At 37.2% G+C, this 16,748-nt stretch overlaps 1 protein-coding gene across 13 annotated transcripts in view; it reads right to left on the reverse strand.

Annotated features, from left to right (window-relative positions):
• Positions 1 to 16,748, reverse strand: part of lmo7a (LIM domain 7a) — a 49,224-nt gene that overhangs the window by 30,247 nt on the left and 2,229 nt on the right. For all 13 annotated transcript variants that reach the window (XM_082175573.1, XM_082175570.1, XM_082175571.1 and 10 more), the window contains exons 2-4: positions 13,556 to 13,626; positions 8,840 to 8,909; positions 5,773 to 5,879 (exon numbers count right to left, since the gene is read on the reverse strand). In XM_082175573.1, coding sequence (XP_082031699.1) covers positions 5,773 to 5,879; positions 8,840 to 8,909; positions 13,556 to 13,626 — 248 coding nt within the window. The remainder of the gene's footprint in view (positions 1 to 5,772; positions 5,880 to 8,839; positions 8,910 to 13,555; positions 13,627 to 16,748) is intronic.

Genomic DNA, 16,748 nt, shown 5'->3' on the forward strand with positions numbered 1-16,748 from the left:
GAACGGTATTCAAAATTAAATCAAATCTAAATTTATTCATAAAGCACAATAAAAACAACAGTAGTTGAACAGTGCTGTACAAAACCTTGCTAAAAAAAAAGACAAAATAATAAATATAAACTATTTAGACTGCAATGCAATGAGGAGGAGGAGAGTACCAAAACACTGATATGTGATGGATCCTTATAATCTAGGGACAGTTATAAGCCTCGGTAAAAAGACAAGTTTTTAACTTGGATTTAAATTCAGATTCTGAAGAGGTTAATCTGAGGGAAACCGGAAGACTCAGTTCCACAGTTTCGGCCCAACAATGGAAAGGGCACGGTCACCCTTCGACTTTAATCTGGATCTCGGGATCATCAACACTCTTTGCTCAGAAGACCTGAGACTGTTGAATTTGGATTTAAAAGATCACAGAGATATTCAGGAGCCATTCCACTCAGAGCTTTAAAGATTTTTTTGTGTGAAAAAAGCACACACAAAAAAATGAAACTCAAGAGTAAATGCAAGAGCATAATAGAGAGGAGATGTGATCAAATTTGTGGTGTGCCAGTCAGAAGTCAGGCAGCTGCATTTTGAACCATCTGAAGACGATTCATATTTGATTACTTATTCCAATATAGAGGGAGTTACAATAATCAAGCTGTGATGATTGTCGATAATGATGAACGGTAGTGTATTTCAATCTAATAAGGAGGAGTACAACATTCAGCACATCTATTTTCAAATATTTTTCAATAACCAGCTTAACGTATCCAGCAGCCAACCTCAGAGTATATTTGCATGTACTAGGAGAACTGCTTTAAAAGTGATTTCGGTCAAACAGTTTGGTGCGTGGGCATGAGATGATGACATCTGCGGTCAATAAGAACAACACTGTCACACTCTGCCACACTGTATTGCTGAAAAAAAGAAACCCTCTGAAGCAGGTTTTTGTTTTTATTTTCATTAAAATGCGTACGCGTCGCCCATAGATTCTTAAACAGCCTATCAGATGTTTTGATAAATCAGCGTGCTACCATTGACAAGCAAACAACCAATGAGATCTAAACAGCCAGGTTGCGTTGCTCTCGTGTTCGGTTGCGTCACCGCATTGACATCCCAATAACTCTCTTACAGTTTTAGAAGTTTGTATTAATGACATGAAAGCATTTGTGATCACATTTCTTTTATGAATAATTTGGCTCTCTTATTATGGCTTCAATAACTGATGATTGTCCATAATTATTAATACGATTAGAAATTGAAAAGTGAAGTGCTATCAAGACTCTTAATCAGTTAAAATGCACAACTATATAAACTACTGGAATGCAGGAAGAGATAAAATTCTTTATCATTAACATTTACTAGTAACATGGCAATATGTACACTGGACGAGACAATAATACAACATAGAGACAAAGTTCACACAGCTACCTAGATTTCACCATCTACAATGACAAAGAAATGAAACCTTCTAAACTATGATTCACCACTAGTCATAGTTTTCATCTACCAACAAATGCCTTGTCCATCGGTACCAATACTGTGCTTGTGTACTCGAAATAATTAAAATGCTCTAATACCAATAACTGATACGACGCATTGTGTGTGCAGTGTTTGTGTCCAGACAAAGAAACAGACAACAGAACAAACAGAGACATTGAGATATCAAGAGACAAAAGAGGTCTATGAATGTATCTAACTAAAAGAATATTAAACATAAATATTTACGTATAGCTGCTGTGCACGAGCTGGTAAGTGAAGCACGCTAAGTGTATTGATAGATGCACAAGCTAGTCGAACGCACATCCATTTCTCACAGACAACACTGAAAAGTTATGTCAATAGCAAAGAGAGCATGCACACTTATGTTGCATGCGCTTGATTGCTGATCAATTAGTTGGATTACAACTAACTCTAACTAAATTAAATTTTAGTTAAAGTTACGTGATTTATGTATAACGTGTGGTTCCCTAACCCTACATTATTACAGAAAAAGGTCATGTGATTACTGTGCCGCTGCACTGGAGCAGCTCTAATGAGCGCTGTAGATTAAATACGTTAAACAAAATACGAGCATTAGAATGAACAGTGAACAGAACAGAAGACTATAAGAAGCTTGTACAATCAGTTTAAAAGGCATAATTAAGCATGAAAAGAACTGAAGGAAACATCTATTTGTGAATTAAGCAAACTAATATGATTCATTTTCTTTTGGTTTCTATAACCAATATTTAAATGATATAAAAAAAAGAATAAAAAAAAACAATGAAAAAACAGCTAACGATACTCAGTATCAGTGAGTACCAAAAATGAAAGTATCAGTATCAGACTCATTCTGGAAAAAGTGGTATTTGTGCGTCCGTAATAATAATTTATTATTAATAAAATTCGTATTAATAATTAATAAAAACTTTAACAGTATCTCAATGATATTTCAATGATATTACTAAACCAAAGGATGTTAACATTTAAAAATAAATACTAAATGATATTATATATACACACACACTGTAAAAAAAAATTACATCCCCAAGTCAAAAATTTCTAGTGACTGATAACATCTAAATTTTTCAATTAGTCTGACATATTATTTCTCATTGAGCCAATGTTAACAGACTATTGCAGCAACAATTGCACTTGGGCCAATTAAAAAATGTAGATGTGACCAGTCACTAGAAAATTTTGACTTGGAGAGGTTAGAATTTTTTTACAGTGTATATATGTGTGTGTGTGTGTGTGTGTAAGTGTGTAAGTGTGTAAGTGTGTGTGTGTGTGTGTGTGTGTGTGTGTGTAAGTAAAAGTAAAGCAATGTTGATCGTGTTTATTGGCACATGTAAACAGGCCATCAAACTGAGCAGCTGTCATGCTGGAAGAGGCTGCCAGAGGGACAGAAGACCTGGAGTTGTTTCCCTCTCTGAGACACTTGCTTTTCATGGACTGATGAGTAATAATGAATGTAGGCCCTGCTTATCGCAAGCCTGCCAGCAACAGGCTGCAATATCGGCTCACGTTGCCTTCTGTGTGACTGTGAACAGCCGCCATCAAACTCCACAAGGGCAATAAACCTCAGATCAGTGTGAGAGATCTGAAAACTGTAATGTGGCGTGCAAACTCTGCCCTCACATTACAGATGGTTTACTGCCATGTATCGTTTACTGCTTGTATGTATCGTTTAGAACACAAAAAAATTCATTTTCTAGAATGATTTGGCAGAGGTCGTTGTATAAACGTTTAAAAATAAGCCCTACCATTTATCAGTGTTGGACAGTGCTGACAGGGTGTAGTCTAATTCTTGGCCAGCTTACAGTTAGTATATGCAAATTGCATGGCCTACACAAACCCGGAACAGAAACTGCAAGCCAAAATGGTAGCCTTCTTGTTGTGTTCTTGATGTAAACACAAACATGTTTCTGAAGGATGTAAAGTTACACCAGGAGAATGAAGGAGAAAACAAGCTAAAAATAGTAACAGTCAGGAATCATATCACTGCTGCACTTCATCTAGTGTCGAAAAGTGACCTTTCAATTCTAAAATTAGGAACCCTGGAACTCCTCCGACAAATACCTGACAGTGGACGCAGATAAACCCTCACTTCATGCTCACAGACACACACACCCCCAGACATAAGTGGCATAAGTGATTATAATTATAGCCTATAGAGATTGGATGAGTCCTGTTTAATCAGAGCCTCTGTACAGTTTCCATGGCAGTAAGGGTGTGGCATGGTAACCGTCATGCAGCAAGGCATGCTTTGTTTAATCTCGGCCCACAGGTTAGTGTCTGACAGCACTGTCACTTTTGCTGAGGTAACAATGACAGGATGGGCAGAAACATAAAGCCCTCCCCTTGCCCTATTCAAAGCAGTCTTATCAATATGGGCAGGTTGATTTCACATATTTGAATCGTTACTAATTTGTATGTGACGTAATACAGCTATGATATGTCACAATGCCCCAACACACATTTTGTGCTGGACCAGTTCAAGCCAGAGCTGAACACACCTAGTCAAATGAAGCTCACAAAAGGATCAACTATTGGAAAACACAGGAAAAGAACAAGAATCATTTGCAGATAGTCCACTAAATAATTAGATCACCCCAAATTATATATATTTAATGTTGTTCCAAACTTGTAAATATGTTCCAAAAACACGTAAGGTGATTTTTTTTAAAGAATATCATCAGAACTTTTTTAAATAAAGTGAATGATAACTGAAGCTCACCTTAAAAAGCACCATAAAGCACAAGCAACATAAATTAATGTGGTTTACATAACCTGTGCTATTTATTTATTTCTAAGTCTTGACATGATTTGTGAGTGGAATACACCAACTTTAAGCCATTATTCACTGAAAAACTTGACATTCGCCCAAACTCTCATTGGCAAGGTCATGAGAATTCATGAGAGCTTATGAGAGTAATAGTGATTGCCAATTCACAAATGAACCTATCTTTTCAGTGAATTTGATTAAACAGATAATAAAAGTCAGATTTTTTTACAAATTGAACTGATCCAATTAAACTTTTCAAGTTCAACTCACTGACTCAATGATCTAGATAACAATCCACTCATAGCAAAGATGGTCAGTAAACAATTGATCTGTTAGTCACAGCTATTAAATGACTTCAGAAGATTTGGAAAATAGCACACAAGTCAAACAAACTACTTTTATTATACTTTTATGGTGCTTTTACTTCCTTTTTCTGAAAGCTGACAGCTTCAGTCCCTATTCAATGCAACTTCACTGGGTAAAAAAACAACCAGCACATTTATCAACATTTCTCCTTCTGTGCTTCATAGACTATAAAGTCAGGTTTTGAATGACATGAGGGTAAGTAAATGATGACAGAATTATTATTTTTCTGTGAACTGTTGCAATGAATTCTGAAACATTCTTGTTCATTTAAGTCACCAAGAAAATATAATAGCATAGGACTTCTTGTGTTTTTGTTCACAAATATTAAAGTGCTTGCGGTGATGAACATGTCAGAGCTGGACTGACAGATCTCACAACGTCACTACCTCCCAATGACACACCTGTGAAAATACTGAACAGGTTGATCAACATGCCATGTTTTTCCACCCTTTTCACAGACATGGGCTAATCCGAAACACTGAAACTACAACAATATAGCCTGATTACAGCATGCACAGGACAAACACCTGCAAGTGGCAAATTTACCCACGGCGCACACACACACAAAGTATTTAATCTCTCTTCATCTCGAATTTACACATACACAGGCCAATTGTCAGCTTGTGTTTCAGTGATAGTGAGAGTTTATGCTTCACTCATGAGGGTGATTCTGCCTTTTTAAGATCAGATTATAGTTTCATTGCAACTCACCTCTGCTCTTCTTTATTTATTGGCTCTTCTCTAACTTTAATTTCTCACCTGACAAAGAGCGCAAAGCTAATTCATGCTTTTTATTTAATATTCAATGCATTTTCACAAACAAGACATACAAGCCAGGCATGACTGTATGATAAATGTTATTAAGCTATTATGTCAACAACGTGCCCATAAATCTTTTTAAAATAGCCATTCACATTGAGTTTCATACTGGCTCAGTTGAATTTAAATGACTGGTTTAGTAATACAAGCCTGTTTTACAAAAATATGTGGATATGAGACCAGAGGACAATAAGATCTGCCAAAATCACCATCTAGTGAGCCATAAACAGTGGTTGGACACATTCTGTTATAGCAAAACCACAGCTATTTTCACATTGGCGGAAGGTCAAGTTTATTACCGAACATTGTAAGTTGAGAAAACCAAAACTTACTTGACAGTCACACGTGTGGAAAAGTCTTGCAGGTCTCCTGGGTGGAAAAGTTGGGCCTCTTTTAGTCCAAACTTTGAACAGGCTTTTAGGAAGAGGTTGATGTTGTCCTGTCGACAGAGAATATGTGTCCACCTTCTGAGTTAGACAGCACTCATATGAGAATCTTTGGCACACACAGTCCAGAAATCATTGCTTCCAAAGTTCAGTCCAGTGAGCTGAAGCAGTGGGAGGAGACGAAAGAGGGCAGGTGGCAAATAAAAAGTGACACCACAAGAGCAAAGAATAAAGGCAGGATTTCACTGATTGACCTGTGACTGTACCTGTGAGAGTAGGAGTTTGGCCTCGGGGCGGTGCAAAAGTATGACAGAGAGTGTCGAAGCCACTAGTACCCTCCCTCCCCCACACATGTACTGCAGTCACACAAACACACACACGCACTTTCTTTTCATTCGCTCTAGACTAACCCAAACACATACCTGCATGTGCACAAACATAAACTCAAGCATACTCTCACTTTTCACACCCAGAAACCGCCACACAAATCTCTCACTAGAATATTTGAGGAATCTTCAGGGCGGTGGATTATTTTGGAGACGAGGTTGCCATGAAACACAGGTGACAGAAACGACAAAGTATTTCCCCCAAGCAACTGTTAAAATTGCTTGGTGGGTGGGTCAGGAAATGCTTTTAATATTAAGCAAACTAAAGATCGTGTCTGTTCATTCACATACACATCTGGTATGTTGAGAAATGTAGACTATCATGGTACTGAAGTCTTGTTATGACATTATTTCAATTAGACTTGATCAACCATCTGGATCATAGTTCAGAGCGTGCAGCCCACCCTTTCCTGCTTTCCCGCTTGCTCTGAAATAATTACAGGGTGCTTTGGCCTATATTTAAACAGCAAACATGCTTATTAGCAGAGCTCTACTTCTGAATCACCTCCTCGCCTGCTGTTTAAATCCTTTCCCGAGGTGCAAGGTCAAAGGTCTCACCCTGACCCTGTGTGTGGGAGTCAAAGGGTCAGTTGAAGGACGTTTTATCAGTGTTTAAAGGTGACAAATGAGATACACAACACAGAAAAGGAATGTCAACATCAAGACGTCTCTTATTGTTTGTTCCGTTCCTCAACCAAATTCTCACACTCCAACAGCTCAATCAGTGTCCTTAACCTTTAACCTAGATTTATGCAAAATATCTGAGATGTGAAAAGGTCCAACTAGTCACCTGTTTACCTGAATGCTAAATGTCTTGAAGCAGGTGGTTAGGAACAAACAGACTATTACATGTTTAACCTTTACTTGGAATTTTAAATGACTTACAATTCCTCAACAGCAATAATTTTGCACAGATAGCTTTGGGACAGTGACATAATGAATCTCTAACTTTACAGCCAGTGCACATACAGTAATCCTGTCAGAAATACTCATTCAGCGATTACAACCATCAGAAAAAAACTATCAAGCTTACCGTCAAACACTTTTTTTTGCAACTGCTTGTTGTTGGTTTGGTGCACAGGCATTACTGGTGATATGTATGTAATCTGAGGTATGCTAAATTTAAATTTGTGATAAACTGTGTCAGCATAGATCAAGCTCTCATATGAATCATGTTGTTTTCAGTAAACTATTATGTGAATAGGCAATAATGCAAAACGAAATTACAATTACAACACTTAAATATTATGGGTTTAATTAAAGTAAATAATAAAATATAACTGCTTAAATGCACACTTTTAAGAGCAAACAAGCCTGGTGGCCTGTGGAAAATCCTATTCAAATAATTAGTTCTGCCAATTCTCTTTTCACAGTGGTGAGACTCATTGCAAATATATCCATCCAGCTCAATTATAGGGGGGTTTATGAAGGGCTGTGCTCTACAGAGTCATCTAAACCTCAGTCCAAAGCCCTGCCAGAATGACTTTTCTAATGTGGCCGACCAGCGTGCCACACAAGAGTAGGCTTCCTCTCTTCAAATTGTTAAAAGGAGGATCAGCTATCCGGGGACACACAAGGGTAAACCACGGCTCCGGATTTGATGGAACTATGGGAAAGTGATCCAAATATCAACCAAAGCCAAACCTTGAGTAGAGTTTAGTGATCCAAAGCCAGAGTCGCTACACCATCCACAAAACCAGAGATTTCCACTCTTGCACTAATGAGCCTTGATTTAACAAAATATAAAACCTCAGTATTAGAATAAAACTGCGTCTAACAAAAGCCAAGCAGCCAGAAGGAACAATAATAGTGCTGGGAAGATTTCAGAGGCTTGAATGAGCCTTTCATTCTGTGGAAAAAAATCTTTCATCAGTCATAAACATTGTTGGATAAGTGCATTATGTTCTTTTGCTGGTAGCTCAGAAACAGCTCTCTTATGGACAAACTTTACAGGCTCAGCAGTATTTAGCAAAACTAAAATATACTTCAAACTATGTGTTTTTCTTTGCATGCCTTTGCTTAGCCTGTGCCATGTAAGCCCTCAATTGTGAGTTTAGGCTGTGCTCGATAGGTTTTGGGGTTGGAAGCATTTTATGGAAATACCGCTGTGATGCTGTTGGACATGCAGATGCTTATCTAAGATTACCTGGGTCAAGAGTTTTAAAGGGAAATAGGAAATAAATTAGCATGTTTTGCATTGATTAGGCCAAAAAGTTTCAATAAAAACAGCTTAATTCAGGCCCATATGCCACTTGTCTATGCTCTTGCATTAAAAAGCAAGAGCATAGACCATAGCAAGAACATAGAGCATAGGTTTTTGTACTGTCCAAGTAATATATTATATTATTTCAAAATCTAATTTCCCCTTCTCTACATGCATGTGTATGGATCGTTCATAATAGAAAATTGCAATGCTTCCTGTTTGGAAAATGGTGACAAATGATTTCTATTAAATAACAGGCAGAAGTAAATCAACTTTTTGCAATTCACGCTAAATACCCATGTACATGTCAACCATTTAGTAAATCAATCAAACTTCTTTTAAGAGTTAAAGTTCTTATCAGGATCATGGAATACTACAGCAAAAATCCTGTATGCATGTCAAAGTACAAACAACAACAACTTACCAAGCCAGCAATAGGTGTGGATAATCTGTTTAATTTCTTGATAACGCCAGGCTTGATCTTGTTGATCAGTCTAGAAAAAGAAAAGCAGAACAAAAGTCAACACAAACAATTACATTGCGTGTCAGTTGCCAGTTTATGGCTTTCTTTCCTTCTGACCATCTGGCTTCAGTTTACAAAGCCATTTAATGCCCTGAAAAAACACCAACAGCTCTCTGTGGAAACAGACATCAGTCAATAGCCTCCAAGTCAGTCTAGTTTTGTGTGAAAAACTGGTTTGGGGAAATACACAGAAACATTGAAGTGCAAAATACAAGGCATGCGGCTGAGTGATGAGCATGAAATGATGTGCATTAAAGGGAGAGGCAGTCATTAACATTTTTATGACTCGTCTCATACAGTGTATTTTCTCTCATTTAGTGATGCGCAATTCCTTCTGTGGTAGAAGAAAAAGTCAGTGAGTAAAACATTACAGGATTTTCATTTTGGGTAAAAACTTTAAGGGAATAACATAGCTGTCATTTTTGTTACAGGTCAATACAGTCAAGTCAAGTCAAGTTTATTTGTATAGCACTTTTCACAATACAGATTGTATCAAAGCAGCTTCACAGTATTAAATTAAAATAATACAACAAAGTTTGTTTCAAGAGGAATTTATTGATTGATAAAATTAAATATCCCCAAAATATCCCCAACTGAGCAAGCCAAAGGCAACAGGCTTTAGAATCAATATCATAGTGTATTTAATAACATGCAAAGAATAACAAAATAATGTGTAAATATGTGATTGGTTGAATGCTAAATTTAACAGTAACATTTACAATTAAAGGTAATTAAAATGTAGAATCTGATTGGTTAATGAAGCAGCGGCATGCAAAAAGTCGGGTCATAACATGGTAACAAAGTCAGAGATGTGTGCACCTGGTTAAAATAAATGACTTTTTAAACACCAGTATCTATATACTAATATACGGAACTAGAGCTACACAAAGCTTTTTAAAATTAGATTGGTGGCCCAAAAATGTTGTTTTTTATTTATTTATAAAAAAAATAAAAAAATAAAGTATAGTTACAGTATCTAAAGAATATGTAGTGTTGGCCATTTATTCTGTCTGTAATCACCAAAACATCTACCCATTCACACATCTAAGAAGTATTTGCACACTCTTTAAGCTAAAGTCAAGCTTTTGCTGTGCCAGCCCCAGCAGTAGTTTCACAGGACTCTTTGTTTAGATGTGAAATCCAGAGTGACAGTGTCCTCAGGTAATGTAGGCTTTTGTTAGCTCATGTGGAAATAGCAAAGCTAATGGCTCGGTATACAGACTGTAAGCAGGCAGCATAAGAGCGCAGGAGCAGGACGATGACATTTTGCACTGGACTGTGGTAATTAGTCTGCTGAGTCATTCGACTGACACCAGCGTGTCAGACCGGCCCACGCACTGCCCCAAAACCATCCAGTCAGGTTCAGAAATGTGCTGAAATCCCTGAGCTTGCAGCATGTCACGTCCAGTCCACCGACCCAATGCTCCCTTTACATAAACAGCACAAGAGGCCAGAGAGCTGCTTCGCCCCGTGTGCCTGTCCTCTGCTCAGGTTTCTGAACCCGGCTAGAGTAGCTGGCACTATGGAACACCTCTTCCCAGATGTCCTTTTAAATGCTCTGCCATCCATGTTGTTTTCCTCTGCTGGGCTTACTAATGCTTCCTGGGATGGAAGAGTCTCTGACTGTGACAGCAGGGTACAAATTATTTGTTTTAAAAATAGCTGCAAGGCATCATGCATGTTAAATTACATGCAGCTGGCATTAGATGCAAATTCCTAATGAAAAAGTTCAGGTAGTGTTAGCTTGCATCACATTTCAGCCAACAGGTGAAATATTGTTTCAGTGCATTATAGAAAAGTAGTTAAAGGGATAGCTCCAATAGGCTCACTGGAAAAATGTGCCTCTAACCACATTTTTGGCAGATTTTTGATCAATATTTTTTGCCAGATCTTGCACAATACTATGTTAAGACCTTCAACGATTTTACTATGCTGCATGATTTGTAAACTATACCATTTTGAGCTCCATATGTTTGGCTTTTATGATGTAAACTTGCTTGGTAACTTACCTGGTACTGAATTTCATTTGCAATGCAGAACACACATGTATGAGTCCAGTAAAACATGAGTGATAAAAGAGCTCAAAGTCTTGTAGAAGCAGGCTAAATGGTTACTTCAGCACAGTCTTGACGGTGATGCATTACAAGTAATGCAAGTTAAGTAATTAGATGACTTTTTTTCAAGTAACTAGTCAAATAGAGGGGCAGTCACACTACACTTTTCGTTCAATTGACTTTCACTCATACGCATACGAATGCATCAGACCGCAAACGCAAGCTCATGAGAATGTCCCTATGTTGAGAATCTCTATGTTGAGAGAAATCGGGAGTAAGTGCAGAGGCGTTGTGTGTAAACATGATGGGTATTGTAGTTCTAGACTGAATGTGAGCAGGCATTTACTCATCTCACTTGCAGAAATAAAAGCAGATTTGTTATTCCTCAAAATGAATAAAAACAGTTAAATGCATTGCAAACTCAGAATATTTTACAAAGCTGCAATAAATAAATATTTTTTAAATATATGTTAAATTACACAAATAAATGTATAAACCAATGCCTTTGCTACTGACCTTCGATGATCCAATTCAACCATACTAAACCAAAATTACTTCACATTTGTGTTTCTTTTTCTTTTATTGCTAAAGTAAGAGTGTTGGAAATTCACACCTGTAAAGTTCATTTCCTTCAGCCTGAGGCTTATTCATTTCACTTTTGGCCATTTGTCAAAAATATAACTTTTTAAAACTTTATTATTAAAAAACAAACAGGCAAGCCCATCCCAGGTGAGAAAAAGTCATTTTTGTAAAACTCCTGGAAGAGGTGTTAGTGAGGCCAGCAGGGGGCGCTCACCCTGTGGTCTGTGTGGGTCCAAACGCCCGAGTGTAGTGACGGGGACACTATACTGTCAGAGAGCACCGTCCTTTGGATGAGACGTAAAACCGAGGTCCTGACTTTCTGTGGTCATTAAAAATCCCATGGCATTTCTCGTAAAGAGTAGGGGTGTAACCCCGGTGTCCTGGCCACATTCCACTCATTGGCCCTTACCAATCATGGCCTCCTAATAATCCCCTTACATTGAATTGGCTCTATCACTCTCTCTCCTCTCCACCTATATCTGGTGTGTGGCGCCGTTGTACTGTGGCTGTCGTCGCATCATCCAAGTGGATGCTGCACACTGGTGGTGGTTGAGGAGAGATCCCCTGATACGATTGTAAAGCGCTTTGGGTGTACAGTAGTACATATGAAAGCGCTATATAAATGCCTCATTCTATTCTTCTATTCTATTGCAAAATTAAAGTAACTTTAAAAAGTAACTAAGTTACTACTCCATAAAAAGTAACTAATGCCGCTTTTCCACTGCATGGTACGGCTCACTTTAAATGGTACTACCTCTGTTGAGGTTCAAGCATACTGTACAGATACTAAAATGCAATTGGTCAGACAGAACCAACGTCATTGGATTTGCAACACAAGACACCAAACCCGCTAGATTTAAATAGTCAGCAACAGCCACCCAAGTATTATTTGCTCGCAATATTTAAAAAATTATAATAATAAAATAAATAAATAAACAAACTTGTAAAAAGAAATGGCTGAATAGTGGTGACTGGTCAGTAGACGAGGTGCAGACGTTCCTCTCGCTAGTAGCCGAGGAGCGGATCCAGCGAGAGCTGGATCTTGTGACCAGGAATGAAAAAGTTTTGCATCAACTTTAACGAGCAGTCTATAACCCCACCCACTTTGAAGCGGTACTAAACTGCAGTGGAAAATCAAACCGAGCCGAGCCGAGCCGAGCCGAATCGTACCACGAAGTGGATAAGCAAAGCGAGCCAAACCGTACCATGCAGTGGAAAAGTGCCATAAGTAATGCAAGGCGTTTCTTTTTTAGGAAGTAACTGCAATGCAATATTGTAACGCATAACTTTCCCCAACTCACATTTGCTTTTGTTGACACTATTGCTTAGGTTTAGAGTATGGTTTAGTTTAAGAGGTGTGTTTTTTATTATATATATTTTCTAATACATATATATTATATATATATATATATATATATATATATATATATATATATATATATATATTTTTTTTTTTTTTTTTTTCACACAATGAGTCAAAGGTAAGTGGTGTCCAAAATTCTAAATTCATTGTCATTGCTTAACATTATGACAAGCACCAATGAGGTTTGAAGTTGAATAACACTTAATTCTTGCTCTGTTGATCATTCAAAGTAATTTTGATTCAGGAGACTTCATTTAAACCAGTTTACTTTTACCTAACTTTTGGACCCCATTGACTTTAATAGTATGAAAAAAAAAAAAGAAAGAATTTCTTCAAAATTTTCTTACTTTGTGTTCCATAGACGGAGGAAATCATACAGTGTTGGAACAACATGAGAGTGAGTAAATGAAGACTGAATGTTCCCTATTTGAATGAACTGTCCTTTAGGACTGTTTACATTATGTTTGTGGTGCACAAAAAGTGCAATAAATATTAAAAACCATTACAAAATGATAGCCTAAGCCACAAAATTATAGCAGAATCCTTTTCATGGTTTAAGCAAGAAAACCATAGTAAAAAATAAAATAAAGAAGTATAAATAAACATAGCTTTACTTACTCACACAACAGAAGTCCATTCTCCAGAGAACTCCGGAAATTACTGCTCCCAAACTTCTTCTTAGTGACTGCCTGCGAGACAAGGACAAACACAGGAAGCACTAAGAACCAGTGAGTGGGAAGGTAGGATGTCCAGGGAAAGGAGAGGAAAGTTGTTCTTCCGAGCTTTAAGTCCAAGCGTCTAGCACACCAGTACAATAACACAGCCTCTTTTGGAGAATCGTGGGTTATTCAGTAATCAGAGCTGGAGCCCAGTGGCCAAACCACAGAGAACGAGAGCATCTGGAGGAATGTCACAGTTCTACACACAGCTTCATGCCTTTCCAATGATCTCAAACTACTCCTGCAGGATACAGAAGGCAGGCAGCCCATTGTTTTTGCTCACACACAGGGAAGCATTTATGTTGTGTTTATTCCCTCAGACTACACGGTTACAATGTGAGCCCTGTTGCTCCACACCTCATATAACATAATCTATGACTAAAGCCCTTTTTCCGATGCAAATGTTTTCAATTTCCAAGTTTAAACGCCAGTAAAAACATTTTACAGAGTTTAGCTTTCATGAGACAATGTCATTATGAGTAATACTTTAGGTGTGTTTTATAATATGCTACTGGTATAACAAAATTTAAGAAATTAACTACAAACAATCAGGCCAGATACTGTATTGTAATATCTCCAAAACAGTCTTGTTGCAAAAACAAAGTATGCAAAAGATATGAAATCTAGAGATGTCAAGGGGTAACCACTTATTGATGTCTGTTGTGAAGAACAGGACATTCTTAAGCTGCTTTTACTTGGCTGCCACTCAAAAACATGGCATGTATTCAGAGGGTGTGGAGGGCCTTACATGTAAAAGGACACTGGATATGTTGAGATCAGCATTGACTGCGAGATTTGAACAGCAATTGTTCTCTTTTAAGAAGCAGAACTTCAAAGGACACTTTCTATGTCTGCTGAACAAAACAAGGACAGAAATAATGTATGGACAAATACTATGATCCTATAGTACTAGATCCAGTTACACTACAAGTTACAAACTAAAGGTAGATTATTTCAAAGGGAATTTTGTATTCCATGTCATACTGATCTAAATCTTTTAAAGCTTGAGAAAAAAAATAACAAGATAATCTTATAATACAGCCAAAAAGTTATAAGTAGTCAGAATATTAAAGATCAATGTTTTTGGAATTAAATGTCAAATAGCTTCCTGTCCCCTTCATGTAGATTTATGTAACCATTACAAACTCTCACAGATATGGAGTGTAAAGAGACAAGAGGTTAATCATATATGAAGCACATTCACACAGCATTAAACTGGTGCAGTAAACATCAGTGTTCAATGACATATGAAATCCTGACCCCTGCTGTTCCTGTCATTGTAATGTCCATAATGGCTTATTGTTTTTAAACAGATATCTGTAGCAGGTGGATAACAATTTAAGAGCTTGAACAATACATAACCAGTTTTTTACATAACCAATAAAAAACTGAACAAAAATATGAACTATTAAATGATATACTAATTGTAAAATGAAAAACAGAATTTATATAGCAAGAAGAATCCATTCAATGGATCAAAAGTGACAGTAATCAAAGAATCCTGCAAAAAAGTATCACAATTTCCACAAAAATATAAAGCAGCACAACTGTTTTTTTAACAATGATGATGATGATGATGATAATAATAATAATGATAATAATAATAATAATAAATGTTTCTTGATCAGCATATTAGAATAATTTCTGAAGGATCATGTGACATATCATGTGAGTGATGATGATGATGAAAATTCAGCTTTACCATCACAAGAATAAATTAAATTTTGAAATATTAAAATATTAAATATCTACATTTAATAATATTTCCCAATATTATTGTTTCTACTTTATTTCCATTAAAAACACACAAATTTGAGATTCTCTAAAGAATTCAAATTAAACAGTCTCACATCCCTTACCTCCACACATGCACCTTTTCTACCTACAAAAATCTACTCCAAAAAAAGGAGTTATTACTACAAACTAAGCTCACATAATGTGATTACAATTACATACTAATTTAAATAGCAGGTTTTGATAATGCAAGACATTATTTTAATTCAGCTGCACTTTTGCACACAGCGATTGTTCATTCATGAAGGAGCAATGAGGCATTCCAAGTTGTTTGGACACACGGAATGTTGCACATCGTTAATTGTGCCAAAGTGCTTTAATCCCTTTGCCCAAGTAAAGTCTGCTGAGCAAGAAGGAATATTGGGAGAAAATGCTCAACACCACATCTCTAGGGTCATTTTAGGCTAAAAAGAACAATCAATTCAAATCTGTAAAACATAAAAAAAATAAAAGACCTTATGTTCAACTACAAATTTAAACTTCAAATTAGATGACCCTGATTTACCTAAACAATAATGGATGAGATATTTAACAAAACTTCTATGTAATATGATTTCACTACAATAATTGTCACAGTGGCTAATGACAACTTTCTACACTTAGACATACCAAGCAACTTCAGAAGGGTGGCTAATTTTAGGTTTGACTTTAACAAGCTGAGAACTACCCTGGAGAAAAAACAGGAATGTCTCTGCCCACAGGCCGGGTGCAAGAATGAGCACATGTGACAAACTCCAGATCGTTCAGCTGACCATGACACCCTACACACTCACACACTCAGACTCCAGCACTGCTCAGTGTGCCCGTTAGTCATTCAGACTGGACGCTAAGCGGCACATCCCCTTCCTTTGCAGGGGAGCAATCGGCTTGGGGCTGAAACTGCCCTGCCAAGGTCCACTGCCTGTGACAATGAACCAGTGTGCATTTGTGTGAGACTGATGTCACACTGAAAGCATTTAGATTCACCCCTCATGAATTAAGAACAATATTTGTTCAGTTACAGCCAGTGCTTTGGCCCTGCCATCTCCCGCTGAGAAGGGAATTCACAAGGATAGGAAAGTCCTAATCATTTGTTCCCCAGACTAAGTGGGTTCCAGAGGGTTAGGAAGAATAAACCCAGTAAAGCGTGTGCAAACTGTTGCAGGACTACTAGTTTTTCCACTGTGAGCTTGATGAAAAAATAAAATAGATCAGTTTTTTCTAAAAGGTTCTTTAAAGGATAGTTCTAGCCAAAAATGAAAATGCTGTTGTAATTCATACTCACCCTCATGTCGTTCCAAACCTGTATGTTTTTCTTT

This window comes from Leuciscus leuciscus (assembly GCF_965113295.1).
Source record: "Leuciscus leuciscus genome assembly, chromosome: 7".
Taxonomy (NCBI): Eukaryota; Metazoa; Chordata; class Actinopteri; order Cypriniformes; family Leuciscidae; genus Leuciscus; species Leuciscus leuciscus.